This window comes from Petaurus breviceps, unplaced genomic scaffold (assembly GCF_028583685.1).
Source record: "Petaurus breviceps papuanus isolate PSGF00001 unplaced genomic scaffold, PetGlider_PUasm1.0 175, whole genome shotgun sequence".
Lineage (NCBI taxonomy): Eukaryota > Metazoa > Chordata > Mammalia > Diprotodontia > Petauridae > Petaurus > Petaurus breviceps.
This window is the reverse complement of record NW_027185764.1, coordinates 8,011,341-8,037,497: the sequence shown is the minus strand read 5'-3', so window position 1 is coordinate 8,037,497 and position 26,157 is coordinate 8,011,341. Positions and strand designations below refer to the sequence as shown.

Below are 26,157 nucleotides of genomic sequence, written 5' to 3'. Positions count from 1 at the left end.
GAGCTCAACCCAGCCCTGGGCCTAGGGAATTAGAATTCTTCGCAGGCAATACCATAGACGACCAAACTGACGCAATACCTTGGCTAGGCCTTCGCCTGTGGCGGGACGGGAACGTCACATTAAGGGGCCGGGAGGTCCTTGCCCGTGACGTATTTATTAGGGGACAAGCGTCGGGTCGGAGCGGTAGGACAGAAACGGAAGCCGGGCCGGTGGTCGTCGGAGCTGGTGGTAGGTTTTGTCTCAGTAGTTTTCTTGGCGATGCTCCCTCGCTCCTCTCGGCTCTCCCGGATCCCAGAGGGACTTTGCGGTCTCCCTTCCCGTCACACTGAGAGAAGTCCGTGAGGGGAGAAGCGACTTCTGCCTCTCGCCTTGGAGCCTAGTGAAGAGACCCCCCCCCCCCCTTTCCCCACGCCCGGCCCGAAGGCCGGCTCCGCAGGGAGGCGGAGAGCGGCCTCTCTTCCAGGGCGCGAGGGTCCAGGCCGCCATTCCCCCGGTGCTGGAGTTGTTCTGTGGGTGGTCGAGGGAGGAGGAGGTGTCCGCGGCAAGGGGCTCCCCTTTTTAAACCGCTGGTGACAGAAAGTGTCGCGTAATCGGGGAGACTTGGAGTCCTGCCAGTCACCATTGTGCGTGTGCCCCCTCGGCGAGTCCCCTCCCTCGTCCAGGCCTCGGCCCTTCGGTGGTACTTGACGTGCTGTACTTAGAGGATTGTTTCTAGATCTAATGCAGTTTCATAAACATCTACTTTGGACCCTCGTGCAGAGCCCGGCGCTGGGGCTGGGCCCTGGGGGGTGGGGAGTGGCAGCGGTTCTGCCTGAAGCGTGGTTCTTGTCCCAGTGGAGTCCGCAGGGCAGCCCAGCCGGAGGCTGGGATGGCAGTGGGGGAGAAGTGCATCACACGGCTTTCCCGGGACAGTGCCTGGGGGAGATATAGAAGAAATTGCGCTGTGAGGTACCAAAGGGAAAGCCCTTGTTGGTCGCAGATGTAATGGGAATGTAAATTTTAAAGATCTTCCCTGCCCCTAGGCTAAAGTGCACCTGGAGCCTGGGGTGGGAGGCTGGTTTTTCAGAAGATACTTTTTGATTGACCAGTAAGTCATTAAGGTTGTTACAGTCTCTGAGCCAGGAGAAGGCCTGATTTGAGGCTTTGTTTTGGGGCTCACTTTGAGAAGTGTTCTGTGATTTGATCTGGATTCTGGGAAGCCGTTGTTGAGGGCCCCCCCTCGGCTTTGAAAAAACCCAGATGTTGAAACCCAGATGTTGATTGGGTATGGATATAATGGTTGGACAGTTTGAAAACTGTCTACTTGATCTGTTTCTCTGTCTTGATAATTCCGTCTGTATACTCTGAAGTTCAGGGTGCAGACCTTTTTCCTTTGAGCTAGGTAAACGATACATATTTGACTGATTAAAGTAAGCTTGTTAACCCATTTTGAGTTGCTTTCCCTTATCAAAGCAGATCCAAGAACCTGTGGTGGCAGCAACCCCAGGGACACTGGGGTGCTTGCTGCTACACAGGATTAGGTGAACTTTACCATCATAGGTAGCACTTCACTGGAGGTTGTGATTACTCATGTATATATAAGTGATCATGTCCCTTCCTAGGCTTTCCCAGGCACTGGAAGGGACCTTAGAGAGAATGAAGTACCAACTCTTCATTTTACAGTTGAGGCCCAGGGAGGTTTAGTTAACTTCAGGTTGTCCTTCCTTCTGGGAGAGGACGTGGCATCAGGGAAATGATGACACAACTTGCAGTTCACTTCCCTTTGAGTGAGGGAGGGCTGTGTAAGGTCACCAGCCTCACTTTCTCCTCCAGAGCCATCTGGGTCCAGTGGCCAGATATTCATCAGGACCACTGGAGATGGCCCAGGAGGCAATGGGAGACCCTGGCCCTTTTAGGCTAAGACCTCTTCAGGTTCTCACTTTGAGTGAGGTTGTAATAGTAATGGAATGTAAAGATCTCTTATTGGCTTGGTTTCCAGGTTAAGTATTAAAACCCAGAGCTTGTGAATCCCACTTGTGGGTTGGACTTGTTGACATGAAAAGAGAGGGCTGAACTGGGAGGGAGCTGGTGCTGTGGATTTAGGGAGGCACAAGCAGACAGAGAGGCAGAAGAACTTTTGGAAGCAGCATCGTGGAGGCAGAGAGAGAGGATTGCTGAGGGCCAGTTCGAGCTGTGCAGGACTTTTGAGAGCTGCCACCCAGAGCTGCCAAGGACTGAGGAGACATGGTGTAATATAATGCCAAAAGAAAGGCAACTTCCCAGGTTCAAAATACCAGCATAGGTGCTCTCTATTTTATTCAGTGACAAACCAAGAACAGAGAAGATCAAAACATGACATCATTCAAAATACAGCATTTACTAAGTGTGATTAAATAATCTCCAAGTACTACCCCACCCCAGGATCTTCCAATCATTCAATCAATTACAAAGTCTCTGTTCTAAATACTACTCCACCCCTAGGCTATACCTTAATTAAGTCCACCACAAAACCCCTCTTCTCAAATGGAGATTAGTTTCCAAACATAGGTAAAGTACCTTCATTTGTCAATCACAGAGCACAATAAGGTCAAAAGTTCCCCACCCCTGGATCACAATTGAATCTACCCCAGAGTTACATCAAGTTTAAACACAGCACTTAATACCCAAATGGAGGTCTTTTCTTCATCTTGACACGAGGCAAGTTCTCAGCAATCTTAGTTCCTGGAGAGACAAGGCTTAGCAAGGCCATAAGATACATTGCCAGTCCCTTCATGAATTTATCCTCTGTCTGTAGAACAGCCCTAGAACCCCTGAACACATTAGCAAAGCCCTCTCCCAGGATTTCTGTAAACATACAACAAGAAAATCCTTCAGGGCTTCTGAACCAACAGAAAGGCTCCCAGACCCCTGCAACAACAGTACTGTCCCTCACCAGTGGACAGTATTCATTCTGTCTGCAGGACAGTCTCCAGACCCCTGCAACAACAGTACTGTCCCTCACCAGTGGACAGTATTCACTCTCTGTCTGCAGGACAGTCTCAGGGCTTCTTAGCGAACAGCCAGGTTCCAGGACTTCTTCAACAAAAGGACTGTCTTTCACCAGTGGACAAATCTGGCAAAACAACATCAAAACAGACAGACAAAGTACCAGCAAAACAGCCATGTCTCCTCAGTCCTTGGCAGCTCAGGGGGCAGGTCTCAAAAGTCCAGGGCAATTCAAAGCGGCTACCAGCAATTCTCTTAGTCTCTCTCTCTCCACGAGGTGCTGCTTCCAAAAAAGATCTTCCACCTCTCTCTTATCTCTCCAAATCTACATCACCAGCTCCTCCCAGTTCAGGACTTTTATTTTCACATCAACAAGCCCATCCCACAGGTGGGATTAACAAACTCTGGGTTTTAATACAATCAATTTGAAAACCAAGCCAATACAGGGGAATCTTTAATTGCCATTACTATCACACATGGCTGTGGTGCTGTTACTTTGTCTGTTTTGATGTTGTTTTGCCAGAATAGTCCTCTGTGAAGGACAGTGCTGTTGTGCAGAGGTCCTGGAACCTTGCTGTTGGTTCAGAAGCCCTGAAGAAGGATTTTCTTGTTGTATGTTTACAGAAATCCTGGAAGAGGGTTTTGGTAATGTTTTCAGGGGACCTAGGACTGTTCTGTAGAGAGAGAATGAATTAATGTGGACACTGGCAATGTATCTTGTGGCCTTGTTAAGCTTTGTCTCCCCAGGAACAGAAATTGCTGAGAACTTGCTTCTGGTCCAGATGAAGAAAAGACCTCTCTTTGGGTATTAAATGCTGTGATGATAGCTTAACCTTGTAGTAACTCAGGGATAGATGGCCTTTGTGCTCTCCACTGCCCCTTTTGAGAAGGTGCTGGTGTTAACTGATAATTGTAATTCAGTTGTGATCCAGGGGTGGGAAACTTTTGAGCTTTTTTTTGTGCTCTGTGACTGACCAAATGAATATACTTTGTTTATGAGTAGAATCTAATCTCCATTTGAGAAGAGGGTCTTTGGGATTGACTAAATGAATGTACTTCCCAGGGGTGGAGTAGTGGCTGGAAATTATTGAATTATACTTGGCAAATGCTATGTTTTGATTTTCTCTGTTCTTAATTTGTCACTGAATAAAATGGAGAGTGGCTATGCTGGTATTTTGAACCTTGGAAGTTGCCTTTGCTTGGCATTACACTTACATAACCAAGCCTATCCTTTGTGGAATTGAGTATCAGGAACCAACTTGTTTAACTTATTTTTGAAATTCTTTTGTGTTGTTTTGTAGAAGATGCCTAAAGTAAAAAGAAGCAGGAAAGCTCCTCCAGATGGCTGGGAGCTAATTGAACCTACATTGGATGAATTGGATCAGAAGATGAGAGAAGGTGAGAAGAGCCTTTTCAGTTTCTATATTAGACTGATCTGACTGAATAATCAATCACCTGTAGTAATTCCATCTGATTTACAGCACTTCATTACAATGACAGCACAGACCCATGCCCATTCTTTGCTTTAATGTTTTTGGACACCTACCATGTGATGTATGGAAGGATTATTGGATTTGGAGCCAGAGGACTTGAATTTTAATCCTACCTTTACTACTTAATATCTGTGGTAACAAGTCAACACAGATTTACTAAGCCCTTACTATGTGCTGTTCTAAGCATTGGGGATTCAATTAGAAATCTTTGTCCTGAAGGAATTAATATTCTGATGGAAGAATACAACACATAAAGGGGTGGGGGCAGAAAAGGTGGGTATCCATTGAAATGGTGGTGGCTAAGTCTGGGTCCCTTTTCCAGAATGGAGGTCTTTATTTTTTTTTTTACCAAAATTTACCAAAAGGAAGTGTGAAGTAAGGAAGTTGTTTAGTCATTTATTCTCTGGAAAATGAGGGGCTTATACAAGACTGGGGTGGGGAACCTTTGGCCTTTGAGGCCACATGTGGCCCTCTAAGTTCAGGTCTTTTACTGAATCCAAACTTCATAGAACAAATCCCCTTGGGGGAAGTTTGTGACTTAAAATCCTTTCTGATTCTAAAAATCTGACTCTTTAATCTTTTCTATAATTATATAACAAGGACTGATCATGAAGGGGTTGAACTTGAAGAACCAAGAGACAACACTTTTATTCTTGATTTAGGAAACGAAATTCTTTAATGGAGCATATATATAGAATCTTATTTGAGAAGACTGACAAGGTGCATTAGAATTGCTTGCTTATTTAGACCTTTATTCAAATGGAAATTTAAAAACAACCCACTGTAGCTTACATATATATATATACTTTCAAATTTTGGTCTGCTCCTGTTATCCTAGGTCAGCATCTGCCTGTTTTCGTTTTCCTTTGCTAATCATCTTTTCCTTATTGTCTGTTAATCTATAAATGTTCTTATTGTAGCGATTTCTACCTGGATAGGAACTTGTAGAACATAAATGTTAAGGGACTTTTTTTTTTTTTAAAAGCAATTGGGGTTAAGTAACTTGCCCAAGGTTCCACAGCCATTTTTGTGTGTGTGTGTGTATCTTCAGGCCTGACTCCGGCCTGTCTCCGAGCTCTTACTCATTGCACCACCTAGCTGCCCCCACTTTTTTGTATTACGTATAAAGTGATGAGCAGACTGCGGTCTTGTATATAGCAGGTGCTCTGTAATACTTTTGCTGCATGGATGTCACTACAGACTCTTTTGTGGGACATGACAATGACCTTGGTGTGGCTTTTCTTATATTCCTCTTTACTTATTCACTGTAAAGGTTCATGTTAGGGTGACCAGCTTCCTCGCTTTGTTGTAACGGCACAACTCCAGTTTTTTAGGGTTAAATCCCCCACTACATTTATTTTCTCCACTTGTTGCCTTTTCATGTTTATTTTCTGTGATTTACTTATTCAAAAAGCAGTGACTTGAGTACCCCCCGTGTGTTCAGTGTTCAGACTTTGAAACCTTGACCCGTGGTTTTCCTTAAACAAAAAATTGTTAAAGAAAAAAAGGCTTTTAAGAAGAATAGGATGCAGATTAATATTCAGTGAACTGCTAGAAAATTATGCTTACATCATTTAACTTCTTTCCCCCCATAGGTCATTGTTTATGGAAATAACTTTACAGACTTTTTTTTTTTTCCCTCTTAGAAAATCATGGCAGAACCTCTGTCCTAACTTATGTGTCTTTCTCTCTCTAGCTGAAACTGAACCTCATGAAGGAAAGAGGAAAGTAGAATCTCTTTGGCCAATCTTCAGGATCCACCATCAGAAAACAAGATATATATTTGACCTCTTTTATAAGAGGAAAGCCATAAGTAGAGGTAATCAGTTGAATGGTGTTCTTAACTTCAAGAATAATTAAATAATGGATGTCACTTCTGAAACCTTAGCAAGTTTCAGTTTTTTTTTTTCTGATCACTAAGCAACAAAAACACATTGGTAAAATGTACTTAACTCCTTCCCTTTCTCTCCCTTACACCTTACTGAAGGATAGTGGAGTTTATATGGACAGATATCTAATGTTTTTTTTCTTCTCTGACAGAATTATATGAATACTGCATTAAAGAAGGTTATGCAGATAAAAACTTGATTGCCAAGTGGAAAAAGCAGGGATATGAAAATCTGTGCTGCCTCCGTTGCATCCAAACTCGTGATACAAATTTTGGAACCAACTGTATATGCAGGGTTCCAAAAAGCAAATTAGAAGTGGTAAGCTTTTTCCTGCTGGTACTTCTGCACAGCCAGAGAGCTAAATTTCTAGGATCATTCTGAATTTTATTTTCTGTAGATTAATAATGTTGCTTAGTATTCTAATAATTTAATCACTTGTATCTTTTCTATGTAGATTTTGATTGTAATGGTTGTGGGTTTTAGTTCTCTTTTGTGGTCTTTTGGCTCCTTCCTTTAACATGACCATTTCCCTAATGGTTGTCTTGTGTGTCCTGTTTTTCTGTTTAATGCATGAGATGGGCAAGATTTTGGGTTATATAATCCCTACGGATAATGGTGAAAAAAGATGTCGGAGTGCTTCAGATCTTTATGGTTCAATCCAATCCCCATGAAAATGAGATCTGTAGAATTGATTTAGCTGTTACTTGAATTGGGCTCTATTTAGGATTAAATTTTGTTTCTTTTTATTTAAAACAGAAAAGAAGTGTCTGACTTCTTAAAGATAATTATAGGATATCTTTTGGAATGTTGAATTCATTTATGACATGCAAGATTCTTACTAATTAATTTGTATTATGAAGCCTTTCACATAATTGGTAAAAATCCTGTCTTTAGCCATATCATTACAAAGTTTTTAAAGACTTGAGTTCTAAATTTTTATTCTTTGGGTGTTTGAAATCAGTGGACATTTACAGTTACTTTCCTTCTGTGTGGCATTTTTTCACTAATGCCACAAATCCATTAGATCAGGTTAACAAAATTTATCAACAGGTGACAGAATCAGTTTTTATCTTGTATCCATCAGAATAAATGACCTCCTGCCTTTGTTTTATAGGGGCGGATCATCGAGTGTACCCACTGTGGCTGCCGTGGATGCTCTGGCTGACAGGTCTCGAAGTGATGGACAGATTCCATTTCTGGCTTATTTTTATTGTTCATCTCCATGAGTAGCTGTTAGAAGTGAACACTTTTCCCTGGATAACTCTTGCTCTCCAAAGCTACAACCTGTGACTGTAGCATAGTGGCAAATGAAAGACTGTGTTAATCAACTGTAATTATCTGTGATTTAAAATAAAACCTTTAACCATTGGTAACTCATGCTGTAGTTTGTACACAAACAGGATAATATTAAAATATAGACAAGACTTTTCCTCATAAAACTCTTGTGTTTTCCTCATGGCCCTGTAGGGTTAGCTAGTGCAAATATCTCCTACAGATGAGGAAACAGGTTCACAGAATTAAGAGTTGGAAGGGACTTTAGAGGTTCTTCGAATCTGATGTGTACCTGATGTGCACAGCTGGCATCTGAGGTTGGGCATGCCTGGCTCTGAGGCCAGTTACTATGCTATAGGGTTTCTAACTATAAATAGGAAGAATTCAGGAAGGGTTAGGTGCCTTGCCACAGAAGTAATAATTGAAAGGCAACATTCCAACTGTCTTTTGACTCTTAAGATAAAAAGCTCTTAACATTATTATAGGCCACCTCAGAATAGAGATATCCTATAGTCTGAAGACAATGAAGGCTTTATCCCAGGATTTGCAGACTTGGAAGGGACCTCAGAGCAGCCATTCCCTCTAAAATACCAGCTTCTGCATGAAGACCCTCAATAAAGGAGAACCCACTACTTCCTGAGGATCTCAACCTACTTCTAAATAGATAATTTGAAATTTCTCCTTAAATTTAAAATTGTCTTTTCAACTTCCATCTATTTCTAGTTCTGCCCCTTGGGGCCCAAGAATGGTAAATCTAATCCTTCCTCTACATGCCATCCCTTCAAATACTTGGGAGATTGCCATCATATGGTTTCCTCCACCCAGGTCTTCTCCAGGCTAAATATTCTGACTCCCTGTATCTGAACACAAAGCCCATCACCATCCTGGCTACCCTCTGGATATTATTTTCTTGGTGCACTGTTCAAAAAACTGGTAGAAACAGCCTTGTGAGCCTAGTAATTCAGGAAACAAAAGCTGGTACACCAGCTGGTATGTAACAAAGTCTACTGAAAGCATTCTAAAATGCAATAAGACCCCAGTTATATTCTGGCCAGTAATGAGTACTGGACGTATAAAGTGCCATGCCTATGAGACACCTGAACCCATGTTGCTTCCACTTTATGTCTCCTTTGTGGACAACTAACCATCTAACAATTGGGGCTTTCTGGGCTTTTGCAACATGTCCCAAAGTTGGTCTATGTTGTCAGTCCTCTGCAGATCTTCACAGTGTCTGTTCTTGCTGGCCTCCCATGCCTTTGGTTACTTTAGCTTCCTCTCCACTAACTTCATCTCTCTTAGGTTTTGTTCTGTATTTCTGCCAGGGATGGGGAGTCTCTTCTGCAGGCATCGCCTTCAGCCACTGCTTGTAGTAAGCTCGAAAACCATCAATCTTTTCCAAGTAGGTATTCTTCCCTTTGTACTATAATTGAAAAATCCAGTTATACATGAGATTGAAGACTAAAAATAAACTAGCTACCACAAATGAAACACTGAGGGAGAAATTCTTAGGTGAGTTGAGAAAGGGTCTCTTACCATAAAAGCTTGTTACATTTAGTTTCAGTTGAAAAAAAAAAAGGTACTGTGTGGAGGGTTTCTGATGGGGAATGGAGATCATGACTCAATGTTTTACTACAGAAGTGGCTTGATACTATGCAAATATACTTAGCCAATAATGATAGTTTATATTTTTATAGTGCTTCGAGGTTACAAATTGCTTCCTGTATATCATCTCAACTGGCTTTTATAACCCTGCTATATAGGTTGGACAGGTATCCCCATTTTACTGAAGAAACCAGTTCAGAGGAAGGAAGCTGCCCCTCCCTGAAGTGTGCCATTGGGGTGGGATTTCTTCAACCCTTCTATTGTGGCCTTTACTGCAGCACTGACAAAAGGCACCCTCTACTGTTTGCCTCCCAAACTCTCTCTAGCTCTTAAAAACCTTAAGGAGCACAGGTGAAATATTCTGTAGTTGGGTTGGGAGACTTGGGTCCTATGTAAACTCTACCATTGTGACCCTGGGGGATTCATTTCTAGAATTGAGCTTCCTCACTTTGCAAAATCCCAGTAGTTGAACAAGTCAGTCTTGAAATCTATTACTACACAATGCCATGATCTCTAGAAAATATCATCCCTACTCAGCTCTGGGGAGAACACGAAGGAGATGCAGACAGCTTGCTCTGTATGCTTTTATATATAAAGAGAAAGCTATGCAAAACTTACTTGCACATTAATTTAACTTCTGTTTGCAAAGGACTCTTCCTTGGCTACCCATCAATCCTCTGATTGGAAGATTTGTGTCACAGCAAAGAGTAGATATTTAGAAATTATTAACAATGAGTAATTTGGCTGATAGCAGCTTAGGAATTAAAAAGGGGACACCATCAGACTCTATTACTATAGGTATCCTCACATGGGCTAAATATAGCAGGAGAAGGTTGAATGTGGATTTTACTGCCCTCCACCCTTTATTAAAAATGTACCTGGCTCTAAAAGACTGCCACTTCATTCCCAGGATGTAAGTGTTTTCTTTAAGACCTAGGACACATACCCTGTCAAATGTAGGAGGGTAGGTAGCCGCAAACTCCAGCTGTCGGATTATGACTTCATTCACAGGGACCTCATTCTTCTTCATGCTCTGAAGGATCTCTATGAGATAAATGTAGTCCAGCTTCTTCACAGCTGTATTGATGAGGGCGCTATAGATGTGGGCGTTGGGGATCACCTTGCATGTCTGAAATAGCCACAGATATTAAACAAGCAATCTCCACCAGGGCTGACTGAGGCTAGTAGAGCCCTTTGATGTGCTGTCAAGGGTTAGATTTGAAGGAAATAGTGATTATGTTAACCTGTTGAGACCTCAGGTCAGAGAGAACCAATGTGTCAGAGGCTTATACAGACATTAAGTTGTGCTATTATTCCTTGAAGTAAATATAGGGCCATCCAGGGAGTTAAGGCAAGTTATGTCTTTTCCAAAAGCATGTGGAGAAACAGGGCAACCACAGGAAAAGAGAGGGACTGGTATAGGTGAAGAACACGAGAGGAATTCTTCATGGTAGGGTAGTGAGTACTAGAAAAGGCCCATGACTATTTTCTGGAGGCACAAAACAGACCCGGCTTTCAGAGAAAAAGGTAATTTTTGCCTTTGTACAGTGATAGTCATGGTGATATAGCTCAGTGCATGTGTGTTTGAATGAAATGGATACTAAAGGGATTTGTCTTTTCTTCGGGAAATGTGGGTTCCATGAATAGTCTCTGTAATGGCGTCTGGTAGAGCCAAGACAGTGGAGTAAGGAAGGAACTCACCTGAACTCTTCAAAATGTACCACCAGACAACTATAAAATAGTGTCTCAAAATAAATTCTCGAGTGGCAAAACCAACAAAAGAATGGGGTAAAAATTCTTAAGCCCAAGACAACTTAGGCTGGCAGGAAAAGGTCTGTCTCACTTGTTTTAAAGGGGAGCATAGGCACTGTCCAGGCAAGCCAGCACCCAAACCTTGAGACACTGTGGCCCCTGATGCAGCCCAGCAGTGAGGCCCTAAGGCCCCTGGCACAGCCAAGAAGTGAGATGCCTAAAAGGATTATAAAGCTATGCATACTCTTTGATCCAGCAATACCACTACTTGGTGTATCCCAAAGAGATCCAAAAAAGGGGAAAAGGACTTATTTGTGCAAAAATATTTATAGCAGCTCTTTATGTGATGGCAAAGAATTGGAAATTGAGGGGATGCCCATCAATTGAGGAATGGCTGAACAAGTTGTGGTATGTGATTGTAATGGAATTGTGCTATAAGAAATGATGAACAGGTAGACTTCAGAAAAACCTGGGAAGACTTAAGTGATCTGATGAAGCAAAGTGAAGTGAACAGAACCAGGAGAACATTGTAAACAGTAACAGCAACATTGCATGATGATCAACTGTGAATGGTTTAGCTATTTTCAGTAATACAATGATCGGAACCTACAAATTAAAGCATATTAGTTTTAATTTTTTTTTTTGGTGGTGGTGGGGGGAGTCTGTTTTCTTTTACAACATGAGTAATATGTAAATGTTTTACATGACTGCACGTATATAACCTCTATCAAATTGATTACTATCTCAGGGAGAGAAGGGAATTTGGAACTCAAAATTTAAAAAAAGTGTTAACTGTTTTTATATGTAATTGGGAAAAAATAACAAAGAAAAATATTCCTGGTTATGCCTATATGGAGTAGGAGCAGGAAACAGGAAACATCTTTGCAAGATGAGCTGTCTCCAGGGTTGGATGTATTCTGTAAGCCTGAGGCATCCACTTAAGGCATCCTCTTCTCTCTAAGGGTGTTTCCTCCCTAGTGAGAACTTATTTCCAAATGCTCACCCTCAACCAATGAACCAAGCCTTTGTTTAAGAAACTAATGAAATCCCACTTCTTCCATGCTGCCTGACAAATGAGAGGTGATGACTACTCTTTCTAAATTGGAAACTTTCATGTCCACCACTCCATAATGCAATGGTTGGTACAGCTGAAAGTGTGCTGGATTTAGAGTCAGAGGACCTGGGGCATAAATGTGAGCTAGATCACTTCACTAGCTGGATGATTTTGGACAAGGTCTTCAGGTTTCCTCACCTGTAAGATGAGGGGATCGTACCAGATAATCTCCAAAGTCTTTTTAAGCTTTAAATCTGTGCTCTTATGATCTCATCCTGAAATAATGTTACAATTTTCTAACTTCACAGAATAGGAAGATGACTTATGGATTCATTGATTTAAGGAACTTTTATATGACGAAGTTCCAATTCAGGGTAGCACTTTCTCTACATCTTACCATCTCAGAGCAGGGGCTTTTAACCTGAAGTCTGTAGACTTGCAAGGGGTCTGTGGATAAATTTCAGGGGGTCCATGAACTTAGGGGGAAAAAATTGTACATTTTCATTTCAACATAACTGGTTTACTTTGTAATCCCATGAATTTCATTTTATGCATTTAAAAGCATTATTCTGAGAAGGGTAAATTGCCAAAGAGGGTTGTTATATAAAAAAGGCTAAGAACACCTGTCTTACAGGGTTACCTAGAGCAGAGAGGTTAGGTGACTTGCCTGAGATCATATGATCAGTACCTATCAGAGGTGAGACTTGCAACCATTTCTTCATTTCACAAATATGACACTGTAAGGGTTTGCAAAGGCATTTTCCCAGAATAATCTTCTGTATGTTCATCATAACTATCAGAGAATATTAATATCTAGCAGGAAGAACTGAGTAACTTTCTTTACAGTGTCCACCATAGTACTACGTGAAAACTTAAAACGAGGGCTGTTAAGCTCTCTTTCTGAATTGGATACCTTAAAACACTGCTAAAAAGTCATCAAGGAGGCCTGTTTACCTTCATGTCTGAGAGGAGCTGTATTCCATTTCTTCTGTCGAAGCAGCCTATGGCCAAGTTACAAAATGTCTGCATGTTAGGGATGAGTCCTCTCTTTGACAAGACCGGAAGGAGCTTCTGAAAGAACAGACATTGATGCCATGAACAAACATTTCCTGAGCACCACTGTATACAGGGTACTTTGTTAGGTGCTGAGGAGAGAAAGGATAAGGCCTGCTTCCTCAGGCCTTGCAGATTTTACAATCTAAGTCATTCTGTGGAGTTGTTTCACTCACACAATTGCCAAAGCTTCAAAGAAAGCACTGCCCACTAGTTTACTGAAATTAGGTCAACTTAAGGGGGATGAACTTCTGTTCTTTCTGATGCTCAATGACCCTCTTAAAGTAAGAAAGGCCTAAAGCAGGGGGTGGCGAACCTTCAACCTTGAGGCCACATGTGGCCTTCTAGGTCCTTGGGTATGGCCTTTTGACTGAGTCTAAATTTTACAGAACAAATCCTTTTATTAAGATGATCTGTTCTGTGAAGTTTAGATTCAGTCAAAGGGCTACACTTGAGGACCTAGAGGGCTACGTGTGGCCTCGAGGCTGCAGGTTCCCACTCCTGGCCTACAGAATAGATGAGTCTCAAGACGGCTGTGACAGCTCCCTGGTTCCTAACCAACTCTAGTAGCCCATAGGACATCTGGGAAGAGAGATAAGAAGCAGCTAAAGGTGGTGGGGAGACAGGTCCCTCGGCAACGGAAAGGACCCAGATCTACTAGGCAGCGATCAAATCTTGGGGGAGACAATGAAAAAGGAAGGGGCTTTTAAGTGGGACCCTGGAACCGTATCCCTCACCCCTTACTGCGTAAGGGCTCAGGGACCCTGGAACCATATCCCTCACCCCTTACTGCGTAAGGGCTCAGGGACCCTGGAACCGTATCCCTCACCCCTTACTGCGTAAGGGCTTACCTTTGCCCCTTGCAGGTCCCCTAATTTGCTTTTCTTCCTCATCAATGTATTGAAAAATGTAACATCAGCTTCCACATTGTGTTCATCTAAAATAGCCACCAGTGAGGCCTCTGATGGGCTGTCTGGCCTGACGATCTCCGCCAACAGGGTCAGCGTTTTGATGTTAGGCACTAGGTGGTCCTCCTTCATCCTACTCAGGAAGCCATCCACGTCACCCATTAAAGCCAGCCTGTCAGCCGGAGTAGCAACAGTCCCTAAAGAGACCACATTCACATGAGATACCCTGAGATCCAGCAAATTTGGCAGAGCGCAAACAGGTTTTGAAAAGTGGGCAGAATTAGCTCTCACAGGCCCCACCCCACTCAGACTTTGGTTTAGTACTGCCAGGGAATCAGCAGGTTTGGAATTAAGTCCTCCTTTGTCATCTTCCAGCTCAGGCTGAACCTCACTGGCCTCTCTGGCTTTCTGGGCGCTTGGAGGATCCTGGGCCTCCTGGGAAATTCCCTGGAACAGCTGCCTCCCCAGGGAGTCCACATCCAGTTTGGCTGAGGTGGCCTTCTGTTCCTTTATTTTCTTCCTTTTGTGCTGCTTTTCTGCCTTCAACTGAAGCAGGGCTGGCTCCTCTTTGATCCTCAGAAGCAAATCTGCAGCCACTGTGGGGTCCCCGAGGTCACAGTCCCGTGCAGCACACAGCATCAGATTGTAACTGTGAATATTAGGCTCAATCTCCATTTTCACCATCTGTCTCCAAACCTGCTCCAGAAGAAAAAATGACATCTTTTGGTTCCCTTGAATAACGTACAAGACTGAGGCTACTGAGGCAAGGAATTTCTCTGAGTCCCCAGTCTGGGGCAGGTGACCTCTGTCCCGGAGGAGGGGGCATGCCAGCACAGCTCCACTGCAATGTTTATCGACAAATCTGGGTCACTGGCTCGCATCTGAACAATGTTCATGAGAACGTGGACTTGGGAAAAAAATGTGCCTTTATTTTCAAACTGCCCAGGAGCCTTTTCAGACAGGCATTTTTACGGGCAAGAGAAACAAAGGACCCTACACACCAGTGGCTCCCCCCCTACCCCCATTTCCCATAGGAAAGGATAAAATGACCTGGGTTCCAGTCTCTGCCCACATTATTTCTCACCAAGCACCACCACATTCTTTACCACTTAGCGTACAGTTCAAATATCTCTTTCAACACCTTGAAAGGGTTGTCCATCTCCTAAAGACCTTGTACTCACAACACTCGGGGGAGAGGTACAGACCTGCAAGGCATATCTGAAGCCTGTCTTCTTGTCTTGTATGCAGCCCATGAGCAGGAAATTGAAAGTCTCTTTGGTGATAGCATGACCTTTGAGTACAATTTCCTAGAGCAGGGGAGAAATCTGTTACTATTTTGAATCTGAGGCGGTCCTAAGGTATTAACTGAATGATAAGAAGATATTAAACCCTTAGCAGGCAGCATCTGGATCTAATTTTATTTATATGATGCTCAGTATGATGCTATGGTGACTTCTAGGTAATTTAGCATTCATCGATCAAAGGAAAAGAAAATTTACTCTTTAATTCTTAAATATGTTTATCCCTTAGAAGGCTAATCTCATATCTCCATTTGTGTGAAATGGTTAAATTTCCCCCCCTGGATGCATGGACACACATCCACATCATGACTGTCTGTCTTAAACCTGCCTACCTGCTTGCTTATTCGTTCCTGGAGGGCGGAGTCCACACTTAGATGAAAGTTTAGGGAGAGGGTTACCACATATTACCATGACCATAAAGAAGCCATATCCAGGTGACTACAAACGAGTCTTCTAACCACTTTGGACTTCAGTTTCCTCATTTGTAAAATGTTGGGATAGAACAAGGAGGTCACTAAGGTTAATTGCACTCTAAATCTATGCTCTTGGGAAGTTTCACATGAAGGACACAAACAGGCCAGCTGTCCAGAGTATTGCTTCCTTTCATTTTATTCCTACTAACCGCACCCCCTTCCAGAATTCTTGAGATGCTCAGCAGCCTATGTCTAGCATATGAGGAGATACAAGCTGGGGTTACCATGCTCACTATCTCCCCTCAACATATCCTCATTGTGGTTCATCCTAACAAAGTGAAGAAGCCTAATCTCTTCAATATACAACAGCACCTTAACTTCCAGTGATTGCTAAGAGGCCTCTTAAGTACATGGTTGGGTCCAAAGCCCCACTGGCACAGCCGAGTGAGGAGGGGCGATGGCAGACCCCATTTACGAGCCTGCTGATAACTGGACAGAGCAATAGTGGGCAGCGGATGCAGCACCCCGAAGACAGCTGAAGTGCTGAGGAGACACACTGTGTAGAAACATGGCTGGTCCCCATCTCTCAGCTTGCACCTTGGATCCTGCAGCAGCTCCTGGTCTTACCCATCAGGATTTAATGCTCTGAAGAAACCCTGGGTCTGCCTGGGCCTGGCCCTGATCCCCAATCCTGTCCTTTTCTTTCCCCATCGACACTGCTGGTTGCCCTAATCACCTAGTGCAGTCAGTCCTCTGGTAGGAAAGGACAGTGTTGTCTGATCCCTTACTTGTAGCTGACAGTGGCAGTGGAGGGAGCTCTGGGCTTGTTAGAGACTTGAGACAACCACAAGCTGTGTGAACCCTGGGCAAGTCATCTGCCTGCTCTCACTTTCAGGCTCCTCATCTGTCTAGGTCTAAATCTGTGATACTCTGATCTGTCCACCATACTTCAAGGCCCTGAATGGGGAGTGCAGTCATGACTGACTCAGGTCTTTGAGGAAGTGGCTGCTCCTTGTACCCTTTGGGGAGGAAGCTGCTGCCCCAGGTGGCAGGGGGCCTGTGGCCTTAGCTGGACTTTGCCCAGGTCCTTTTGCTGCATAGGGAGAGGGCTTCCTAGGGTTCTTGGCCTATTCTAAATCGTTTATGGACAGCTCCTTCCTGCCTCAATGGCCTGGGGTGAGGATGGCTTTTGTGGTGCCTTGAAGCCCACCCACAGCTGATGGGCAGATAGTGTTTAAACAGAAACCTCAAACATCTCTGTGTCATTACATCAATATGATGGTTAGGCTGCTAAGTGCCCACTGAGGAATTCCCTTATCACAAGACAGGCCACGCCCTTCTACATGAACCATAGCTTTTGCTCTTTTATTCCCTATATGCCCCCAGCTCGCCACTCCACCAACCCCCCCGTCCATGCCTCTGTAGTGGTGCCAGAAGCCATGCCAGCTGACTTGTAGCATGACCAGGAGCAGTCAAAGCAGTCTACAGAAAGGGGTGAGCCAAGACGAAGGGAAGCCCCTGGACCACAGAGGGAGAGTCTTCTCTAAGCTGCCCAACAGTAGCTATTCCTAGAATCTGGCAAACAGGGGAAGAGGCCTCTTCCCTGTAAAGCATTGGGGAGAAGCCTATGGCCTATCAGCTGGGCTCAGTGCTATTCAATTCAGCAAGGATTAAGGTACTTGCTATGTGAAAGGCGCTGTTATGCTCTATTGAGTTTTGTCAACTTGACCATGAACTGCATCCTGCTAAGTCCTTGCCCACTAGCACTGATAGCAGATGAGCAGAAAGATACTGTTTAGTGTCTCCTAAAGTCAAGGAAGAGACAGGGCCTACTCTATGTAGTGCCTGCTAGCCTGGCAGAGAGGTACAGGTGCTAGAAGACGATGCGAGTCAGAGAACAAGGGCATGCTCTGGAATTGGCAGAAAGAAATCTCTCGCCAATGTCATCCCAATCCAAGGGCTGGCGTAAGCATTCTGAAGATAGCGATGCCTTCTGGAGTCCCAAACCTTACTGGCTGAGTGTAGTGAGGAGTAGGGGACACGGACCTGGTCAATGAAGCTTAGGGAAGTGTGGGGCAAAAGTGGTAAATTTATTCAGTCCTTTTAAAAGAGAATCTGGTGGGGGAGTAACAGAAACAGTCTACCTCAAAGCCTCTACCCTGCATTCTTCCATCTCATTTCCCCACCTAAATCTTGTGTTGTTATTACTATTTTCTGGTTTCTGTCTCACCCTTTTAAATTCTGGCCTTCTGAAGAAATCACCCTGGCCTGGCCTTCTGGTTCACATTTACTGGGAATCTAATTTTGGATCTTGCCCCTCTGACCAGGAGGAAGACTGCCACCTCCTCAGTCTTGGTGACTGCCTTAAATCACAAACTTGACAACCTGGGCAGGCAGGGTATATGAAGAGTGTCAATGTCAGGTCTCTCTTTTTAAATGTTAATTTATCAATAATCCAAAACCCTTTTGGTCTCACCTAAAAATTACAGACAGTAATATTTCCAGCAAGAGATATGATTATTTTTTTTAATCATTTTTCAAAATCTGGGGCTCAACACCTGAGTTATTCCCACTGTCTACCTTTGTTTAAAAAAAAAAATGGAGTCAGAGGCCAATACTATCTTTAGTTCTCTCCCCTGCCCCATGCATGGTAAAGCAAAACAAACTCCTGTGTCCTTTCTGATCTGGCTGCACAGCTCTGGGACTTCTCACCATGCCCTGAGTCTGATACCTGCTCTCCCTAGACCCAGGTTTTTCAACTTCCTTTTTGTGTTGTCTTTTCCCATTCAACTGTAATTTTGTTGGGGGAGTCGGGAGCTGTCTTTCTTTTCCCCATTTGTATTCCTATCAAGCACCTGGTATAGTGTTTGGCACATAGTAGGTGTTTAATAAATGTTTACTGACTACAGACTACTTATTGACCAACATCAAGTCTGAAGAATGGCCTTCTGTACTACTATCCTAACACCACCAATAGGGAAGGAGATTTTGAAATGCTGGTATGAACTCTGGCTAGTGTCTGCAGAAGCACAGGGGACTTCTGAACACTCCCGACATCCTTCAGAATCTGTCTTGATCCCAAAAGTAAAAATATAAACCTGTGCCCTTACAAATATTCAGTCTTAACACTAATGGCATGAGTTTGGTGCCAGAAAAAAACGCAGAATCAATTCTGCCTCTGAAATGCTATGACATCTGTCTACCTAAGCTGAGATTCTTGTTTTTCACCTAGTTGGGGAGGAAAAATGAGGGGAGATAAGGAGGCTAATAACATTCACTGAACACCCACTTGTATAGGCAGTACCACTTTAGGAATCCATAGGGTGGGAGGAGTTGAACAATGATTTTAAAAAATGATCCCTACCTTGAAGACTTCAAAACACATCCTGGTGTCAGCACAGAGGGCAGCAGCTTTCAGTAGTGCATGATAGGATTTCAAGTTCAGTTCAATGTTCCTGGCCTGGAGCTGTTGTTGAAGCTTTAGGGCACTCTGTAGGGCAGAGTCCTTCCATGGTGATTCAGCACAGGCGTTAAATAGGGCTGTATAAGTGGCATCAGTCGGCTCCAGATTCCGTTTCTTCATCTGTAATGAATAAAATAAAGCCAGAGTTAAGTATCTCTCCTGAACAGGACCAGAAAGTTTCCCGTTGGAAACCATTTATTTGCTGGACTTTGACCTCACTGCAAGAAGGGTGAAATGAGATAATGAAGAGAAGCCTCAGTAGGGGAAGCACGTGGAGGTGAGAACGGTGGCTCAAGGTATGATCTGCCTGAAGAGCGGGGCGTGTCCTGGGCACGGCTAGGGGGAGAGCCTGAGAGTCTGATTTCCCTGCCTGTCCTTGGTCCGGCTCAGAGGGCACCGAAAACCTCCACAGCAGTGGTGCTCCAAGGGAGCCTCGGATTTTGTTGAATGTGCTGGATACTGCATGGAATGCACACTTTCAAATGCACAAGCAACTCCTGAAGTGGGCAATGGCAAAGAATGCTATGCCATAAAGAACAGCAATCTGTGAACCACGGTTTTACAATGTGTCAGGCAGCAGCCCAGGCAAGGCTAATTAAAGAAATTAGTGATACCTTAAAAACATTTTTTTAATTGATTTCTTTTATTTCTGCATTACCTAAATTTCCCTCTTGATTCATCTCTTCCCTGGAACAAAGGATTTTTTTAAGCCTTGGGGACGCCTTCTCAATTCCTCTTACTACCAGAGCTCTCCCTCTGTTAATTACTTCCTATTTATCCCATATGTAGCTTGCTTTGTATCTATTTGTTTGCATGTTAGCTTCGCCCTTCATAGACTAACCTCCTTGAGGGCAGGGACTGTCCTTTGCCTCTTTTTGTATCCACAGCACTTAGCACAGCGCCCAGCACATAGCAGGCACTTAATATTTATTGGACTGATTTTAACAGAAACAGGAAAGAAAAAAAAAGAGGAGGAAAAAATCAGCAAAACAGTCAATACTTTGAAAAAAACCTATGAACCTCCCATCTCTGTGGAGTTGGGGGAATGGTGGGTGAGAGGAGGCATCTGCTTCAACTTGTTTCTGGAGTCACCATGGCCAATCTTTACCTCTGATGTGGCAGAGCTAAGACTAGTTAGAGTCCTGGGCAATCATGGACACGGTTATTTTTGTATATGAGTGTATTTGTATGTATGTATGTATGCATGTTTGTATACACAAGTATGTACATGTATTTATGGAGCTGGTGATACAACACTGGCACTACCTACCTCACAAGACAGTTCTTTGCCAACCCTAAAATACAATATAAGCCGTGAGACGACTGTTCTCAGCCCAGTATTTCTTGCTATCTCTCAAATACTAAGAGGAATAAAAGTCCCATTTAGACTAAAGTTGAGTACGTGCGCATGTACATATATCTTTGCTAGCCTCATTTGTTCAACAGACCCGTTCTCTCCCCTCCCCGGCACTCACTTCATTGTAGAGCTTAAAGGCTTTCTTCAGGTAGCCTGCCCGACCACAGCCTCCAATCAGCACTGTATAGTTACATTCAATGGGTTGGAGACGTTCCTCCTTCAGCATCTGCCTCTCGAACAGATCCAGGGCCTCGGCCAACTGCAGGCATCACAGAAAAGGAGGAACATGGGAAAGGATGTTTAGGCCTGGCATAACACACATATGCATGTTATATAATTATACAAATTGCTATTAATAATTATTAAGTAATGATTAATAGTGTATATAAGTGTGTGTATGTGTACATATACACATAACACAAGGGGAGGTTGGTTTACAGCAGGGTAACCTTTTTTTGTATCATAGATCCTTGGGAAGTCTAGTAAAGTATACAGCCCCCTTCTCAGAAGAATGTTTTTTTAAAGTTTTTTTTGATCTAGAATGTTCCTCTTTGCCATTAAAAAAATTTTATTTAGCATTTTATTTTCCCCAATTATGTGTAAAAACAACTTTTAACATTAATTTTTTAAATTTTGAGTTCTAAATTCTCTCCCTCCTACTGTAACACCATGCATGAGCAGCTTTCCAGAGGACTGCTACTATGAACAGCCTTTAAAGTTCTGATTACACAGTATAGTGAACACCCTATTTATTCTATAACAAATCAAAACAAAACATCCACAGAAAATCAAGGTACAGCATTCACAATATTACAACTTATCACAAAAAAATCACAATATAGTATTCACAACAGCTTATCATTAAAATGGCCACATAGTTTTCACCAAAGTGGTCACAATATTTAGAATAAAGAACAATCATCTCAAAGTACAATAGTCAAAATCTTCCACTCTTGGGGCAGCTTAAGTTAACTCAGTCACTTATTCAGCAACCAATTACTAAGTAAAATCACAATATAGTTTCAAAGTACAATAGTCAAAGTCTTTCACTCATTTTTGGGGCACACTTAAGTTAACTCAATCAGTCACTTATTCAGCAATCAATTACTAAGTATCATTAATCACTAAGTACAATAGAAAATACTGGACCCTCCACCCCTAAGTACAATAGAAAATACTGGACCCTCCACCCCTAGGTCACTAGTAAACTACAATTCCATAATTACTCAGTACCCAAGGAGAGGTCTTTTCTTCATCTTGACTTGGGGCCTGTTCTCAGATTGCCTGGACCTCCTTCCATGGTCCCAGACTCTACCTGGATTCACCAGACTGTCACCTGGGTTCAATGGCAGACAGCTCCCAGTTCCTTGTCCAGGTCTCTGGGTAGGTCCTGCTCCACACTGAAGTTCACAGGGTCCAGGCCATCTCAGATCCTTCATAATTTCTGTTCCTGGGAATTCAAGGCTCAAGGTCTCAGCATCCTGGTCATGTTTCTCCAGTCTTCTCCTGGGCTCCTGTTCAGAAGCTCCACCACCACAAGTTCTCTGGAAATTCTGGCTCAGTTCCCGATTCTCTCTTCTGTAGCTGCTCTGCCTCCAGATTCTTGTCCCAAGACATTCTGACTGGGTGTCTCTGGGGCTTTTCTCATACACACAGCATTAGCTTCCTCCCTTAGCCAACCCCTTCCTGCTGTGTCAGCAACAGGAGACAGGAGTTCATACCTTCTGTTTCCCCAACAGAGACTGGATCAGTTACTAAGTGCTAAGTACCCGCTACCTTTGCCACCACAAAGGGATCTTCAAATTCAAATTACATTACCTTTACACCTATCCTCCCCTCCTCATTGACAAGGCAAGCAATCTGATATAGATCATATATGTATAGTCATGCAAAACCTATTTCCATATTAGTCATGCTGTAAAAGAAAACACAGACCAAAACAACATGAAGAAAAATAAAGTTTAAAAAGTATGTTTCAATCTGTATTCAGACCTTTTATCAATTCTTTCTCTGGCAATGGATATCGCTTTTCATCATAAGTCCTTCAGTGTTGTTTGGGACCACTGTATTGCTAAAAATAGCAAAGTGGGGGGGAAGGGTAGGGGGGGCAGCTAGGTGGCACAGTGAGTAAGAGAGCCGGCCCCAGAGTCGGGAGGACCCGGGATCGGTTCCGGCCTCAGATGCTTAATACCCACACACACAAAAAAATGGCAGTGTAACCTTGGGCAAGTCACTTAACCCCAATTGCTTTAAAAAAAATAGCTAAGTCGTTCACAGTTGTTTTATCTTACAATGTTGCTGCTACTGTGTACAATGTTCTTTTAGTTCTACTCAATGCACTTTGCATCTGTTCCTGTAAGTCTTTCCAGGTTTTTCAGAAGAATGTTTTTAAATGCACAAAATAAAATACACTGGATCACAAAGGAAAGCAGTTATACAGAAATACATTTGTCAAAATATAAAAAAAAAAACCCAACAAAACAAAAAACCAAGTTCATCAGCCTCAGGTTAAGAAGGTCTGGTCTAGAATACAGAAGTATTTCTTTGGAATGGGGAGTAAGGGGAGAGAAGAAACATCTCTAAGAAGCCTCCATTGCTATGCCAATAATCATTTTCGGGTTCCCTTCACCTGCTTAGCCTTCCACTGTCTGCAAATAAGAAAAAAGGGCAGATATCACAGTGGCTTTGTGCCAGCCCAATCCGGGAGGCCACCCTTCCTCTAACTTGATGTCCTACATGCACATCCCATGATGTGTGCTTACTTGGTCACCTGGATTAACACTAGTGCGATTTCCGCTAGTAGAGACTTTGAGAGTCTCATTTCTTCCTTTTTCAGAGGCTCCTCACCCTGCTGGGTCTCAGCCATCCTCTCCTGAGAGGAAGGGAGGGAAGGACAGTTCATTGATAATGGCTGGCCGTGTCCTGGAAAAACAGCTCCTGTTTTCCCCATGTTGGGCTGCTCTGTTTGTTGGGGCTGTACCATGTTCCCAATCCTTTTGCCTTTATATTTTCTTCTCCATCCCTTCTCCCCCCACTCACCTTGTACAACACACTTTCTCTCTTTTCACTGGTTCCCTTTCCTAGAATCTTTAAATGCTAACTTTTTTTCTTTATACCTTACCACTTGTTCTTTTTCCCTGTGTACCTGGACGCTCTTCTTCTCCCATGACTGAATTCAGCCTATGGGGAAGCCCAGCAGGTGCTCCTCGAGTCTACGTGGTTGTTCTCACCCGAGGTTAGACAGACCAGAGCTTGTGAGGCAGCAGAAACCTCTGGGTTTGGTGGCTATGTTCCACAGCCCGCTTTCAAACACATTTTGGTTAATGAACATTTACTGAGTGCCAACTTCACGCATGGCATTATGTCCTAGCATACAGGGCTCAGTCTCCCTCTAGCTGGGGAGAGAACAATCTGTCAAGTGCCAAATGAGGACTATGCTAAGTGCTAGGCCAGTTCAAAAGAGAGAAGAAATCGGTATGGATTGGAGGAGTCAGAGAAGCTTCTCAGGAGCCCAGTTCTGATGCCAGCTCCTGGAAACCTTCCTTGTTCTCATAGAACAGAGGTTCTTAGCCTTCTTTGGGTCAGGGGGCTGCTGGTTCACTGGGAAAACCATGCACTCCTCAGAAGAATGTTTTTAAATGTATAAAATACACAGGATGATGAAGGAAGTCAATCATATTGAAACACACATCAAAATATATTAAGAAAACAACAACCAAGTTTATGGACCTTGTTATGGCTAGAAATGATGTTTCCTTCCTTTGAACTGCTGGAGCACTGTAGGGTAGCACTTAAGTACAGCTGAGGCAGCCAGGTTGTCAAGTGGAGAGAACTCTGAGCCTAGAGTCAGGAAGAGCTGAATAAATCCAGCCTCAGGTACTTACTAGCTGTGTGACCCTGGGCAAGTCACTTAACCTCTGTCAGTCTCAGTTTCCTCAACTGTAAAATGGGGTAATAACAGCACTTACAGTGGTTTCACTGTGAGGATCAAATGAGATATAATCTGCAAAATGCCCAGCATAGGCTCGAAATAGGTGTTTATCTCCTCTCTAATGCTCTTATAGTGCCTGGCCCAGTAGGGACTTAAATACTTGTAATATTACACTGGACTTGTGTACAAATCCCAGCCCCCCCCCCCCAAAAAAAAGCTTCGTGGGGGCAAGACTGGGTCTTGTTTCTCCTTGCATCCCTCTGTCTAGCACGGGGCCTTGCCCAAAATAGCTTTTTAGTTAATTATGTTGAATGAATAAATGAAGGAAGAGGTAAGACTTGAAGTATGAATAGGGGGCTACAGGCTCTAAGAAGGCAGAGGCTGCTTTATTTTGGTCTACCCAGGGCTGCCTGGTACATGGCTGAAACCCCAAAGGTTTAGTCAATTAAACTGAAGAAGGCAAAGGGGATGCCATGTGAGGATGGGGTCTCGCTGTTGTGTTTAGGATTCAGTGGATAAACCAGTCTGACTGGAGGGGAAGATTCTTACAGAGTAGTTGGAACCAAAGTTCTGAAAGTGACAGGTCAGTTGGTCAGACATTTTGAGACGTGGTTTTCATAGGTGCTAACCAGGAGCTAGGGGACTCACCTTGTTCTCCTTTATCAGCCTCTTGCATTGAAAGAAATACCAATGAGGGGTGTTCCGCCGCCCCTTCCAACGCTTCTGCACTATTTCAACTTCCTCATCCTCAAATTCACAAAACCTTAAGTTGTGCAAATCTGACGTAGTTTTCCGAAACACTTTTCTGGATGAATACTTGTCAGACAGGGTCCCGAAGCTCTCTTCCTCTTCATTTCCATTTGTGTCCAGCTGGGACAGAGAACATGATTCACTGGGCTCCAAAGAGCTGCTGTTTACTCTTTTCTGGGTCCAGTCATTTGATCCGAGTTTGGGGAGGGAGGATTCGAATAGTCTGGGCATCCCATACTGCTGCTTCCATCCCAGGTATCCAAGCAGCTGACATGAGCCCCTCTGGAACACCAGACTTTTTCCTTGACCTACCCACCTGGTTCCACTGGGGCCCACCCAAGGATTAAGGTGTTTTAGGACAAATGATCCTGCCAGGCATGGGCTAGAGATCAGCTGTACAATTTTCATGTCTCCTCTTGCTGTTATCTACCATGGATTTTTCACTGATTCAGCCTGGGTCCTGTAGCCAATTCAAATTTAAGGGAAAAAGAAAAGAAGTGTCAAACATACTAAAATATGGCTTTTATAACTAGACCCGAGTTAGAATCCTGGAAGTAGCCATGCCACTTCCTAAAATGGCCGCACTACACTGGACAAATTAGTTCACTTCTCTGAGAATCACCTATAAAAGGGGGTTAAATTTGTATTACTCTAGAGGATGGCTGTGAGGAAAGCCTCTTAAAAAGTATTACACAAATTTATCACCCCTCAGACTACCAGCACCTCCTTTTTTTGGGGGGGGGGAGAGGAGGGTGTGAGGCATTACAGGCTCAATCTTCCTACGCTAGCTCTAGGTCAAAGAAATCCCCCCCTGGGGTGGGAGGGTTTTCAAGCTCTAAGGCATTCATCCCCAGGGGCTCCTCCCCAAGTGAAGTGTGTAAGGGCACTGCTGATGGTCGCGTCCCACCAGTGAGAATGGATGTATATAGGGTAGTGCACAGAGTGTGTGTGTGTG

The 26,157-nt window shown here is 43.5% G+C and overlaps 2 protein-coding genes across 3 annotated transcripts in view; one reads left to right on the top strand and one right to left on the bottom strand.

Annotated features, from left to right (window-relative positions):
* The first annotated feature begins 155 nt into the window (after positions 1-155).
* BUD31 (BUD31 homolog) lies at positions 156-7,719 on the top strand. The gene is made up of 5 exons (XM_069084736.1): positions 156-228; positions 4,266-4,362; positions 6,154-6,276; positions 6,498-6,664; positions 7,461-7,719. The coding sequence occupies exons 2-5, from the start codon at positions 4,269-4,271 to the stop codon at positions 7,509-7,511; spliced, it is 435 nt and encodes a 144-aa protein (XP_068940837.1). The 5' UTR covers positions 156-228; positions 4,266-4,268; the 3' UTR covers positions 7,512-7,719.
* Positions 7,257-26,157, bottom strand: part of PTCD1 (pentatricopeptide repeat domain 1) — a 19,966-nt gene continuing 1,065 nt past the window's right edge. For both annotated transcript variants that reach the window (XM_069084727.1, XM_069084728.1), the window contains exons 2-9: positions 25,101-25,662; positions 20,640-20,780; positions 19,066-19,284; positions 15,193-15,294; positions 13,931-14,683; positions 12,981-13,097; positions 10,167-10,349; positions 7,257-9,038 (exon numbers count right to left, since the gene is read on the bottom strand). In XM_069084727.1, the coding sequence (XP_068940828.1) occupies positions 8,841-9,038; positions 10,167-10,349; positions 12,981-13,097; positions 13,931-14,683; positions 15,193-15,294; positions 19,066-19,284; positions 20,640-20,780; positions 25,101-25,610 (2,223 nt within the window). In that variant the 5' untranslated portion in view covers positions 25,611-25,662 and the 3' untranslated portion in view covers positions 7,257-8,840. The remainder of the gene's footprint in view (positions 9,039-10,166; positions 10,350-12,980; positions 13,098-13,930; positions 14,684-15,192; positions 15,295-19,065; positions 19,285-20,639; positions 20,781-25,100; positions 25,663-26,157) is intronic.

What these genes read in the sequence shown, in the direction of transcription:
- BUD31 (XM_069084736.1), top strand. Translation starts at nt 4,269, where the DNA reads ATGCCTAAAGTAAAAAGAAGCAGGAAAGCTCCTCCAGATGGCTGGGAG. An exon ending in GAGGAAAGCCATAAGTAGAG is followed by an intron (nt 6,277 to 6,497) that starts GTAATCAGTTGA and finishes CTTCTCTGACAG; the next exon opens with AATTATATGAATACTGCATT. An exon ending in CAAAAAGCAAATTAGAAGTG is followed by an intron (nt 6,665 to 7,460) that starts GTAAGCTTTTTC and finishes TTTGTTTTATAG; the next exon opens with GGGCGGATCATCGAGTGTAC.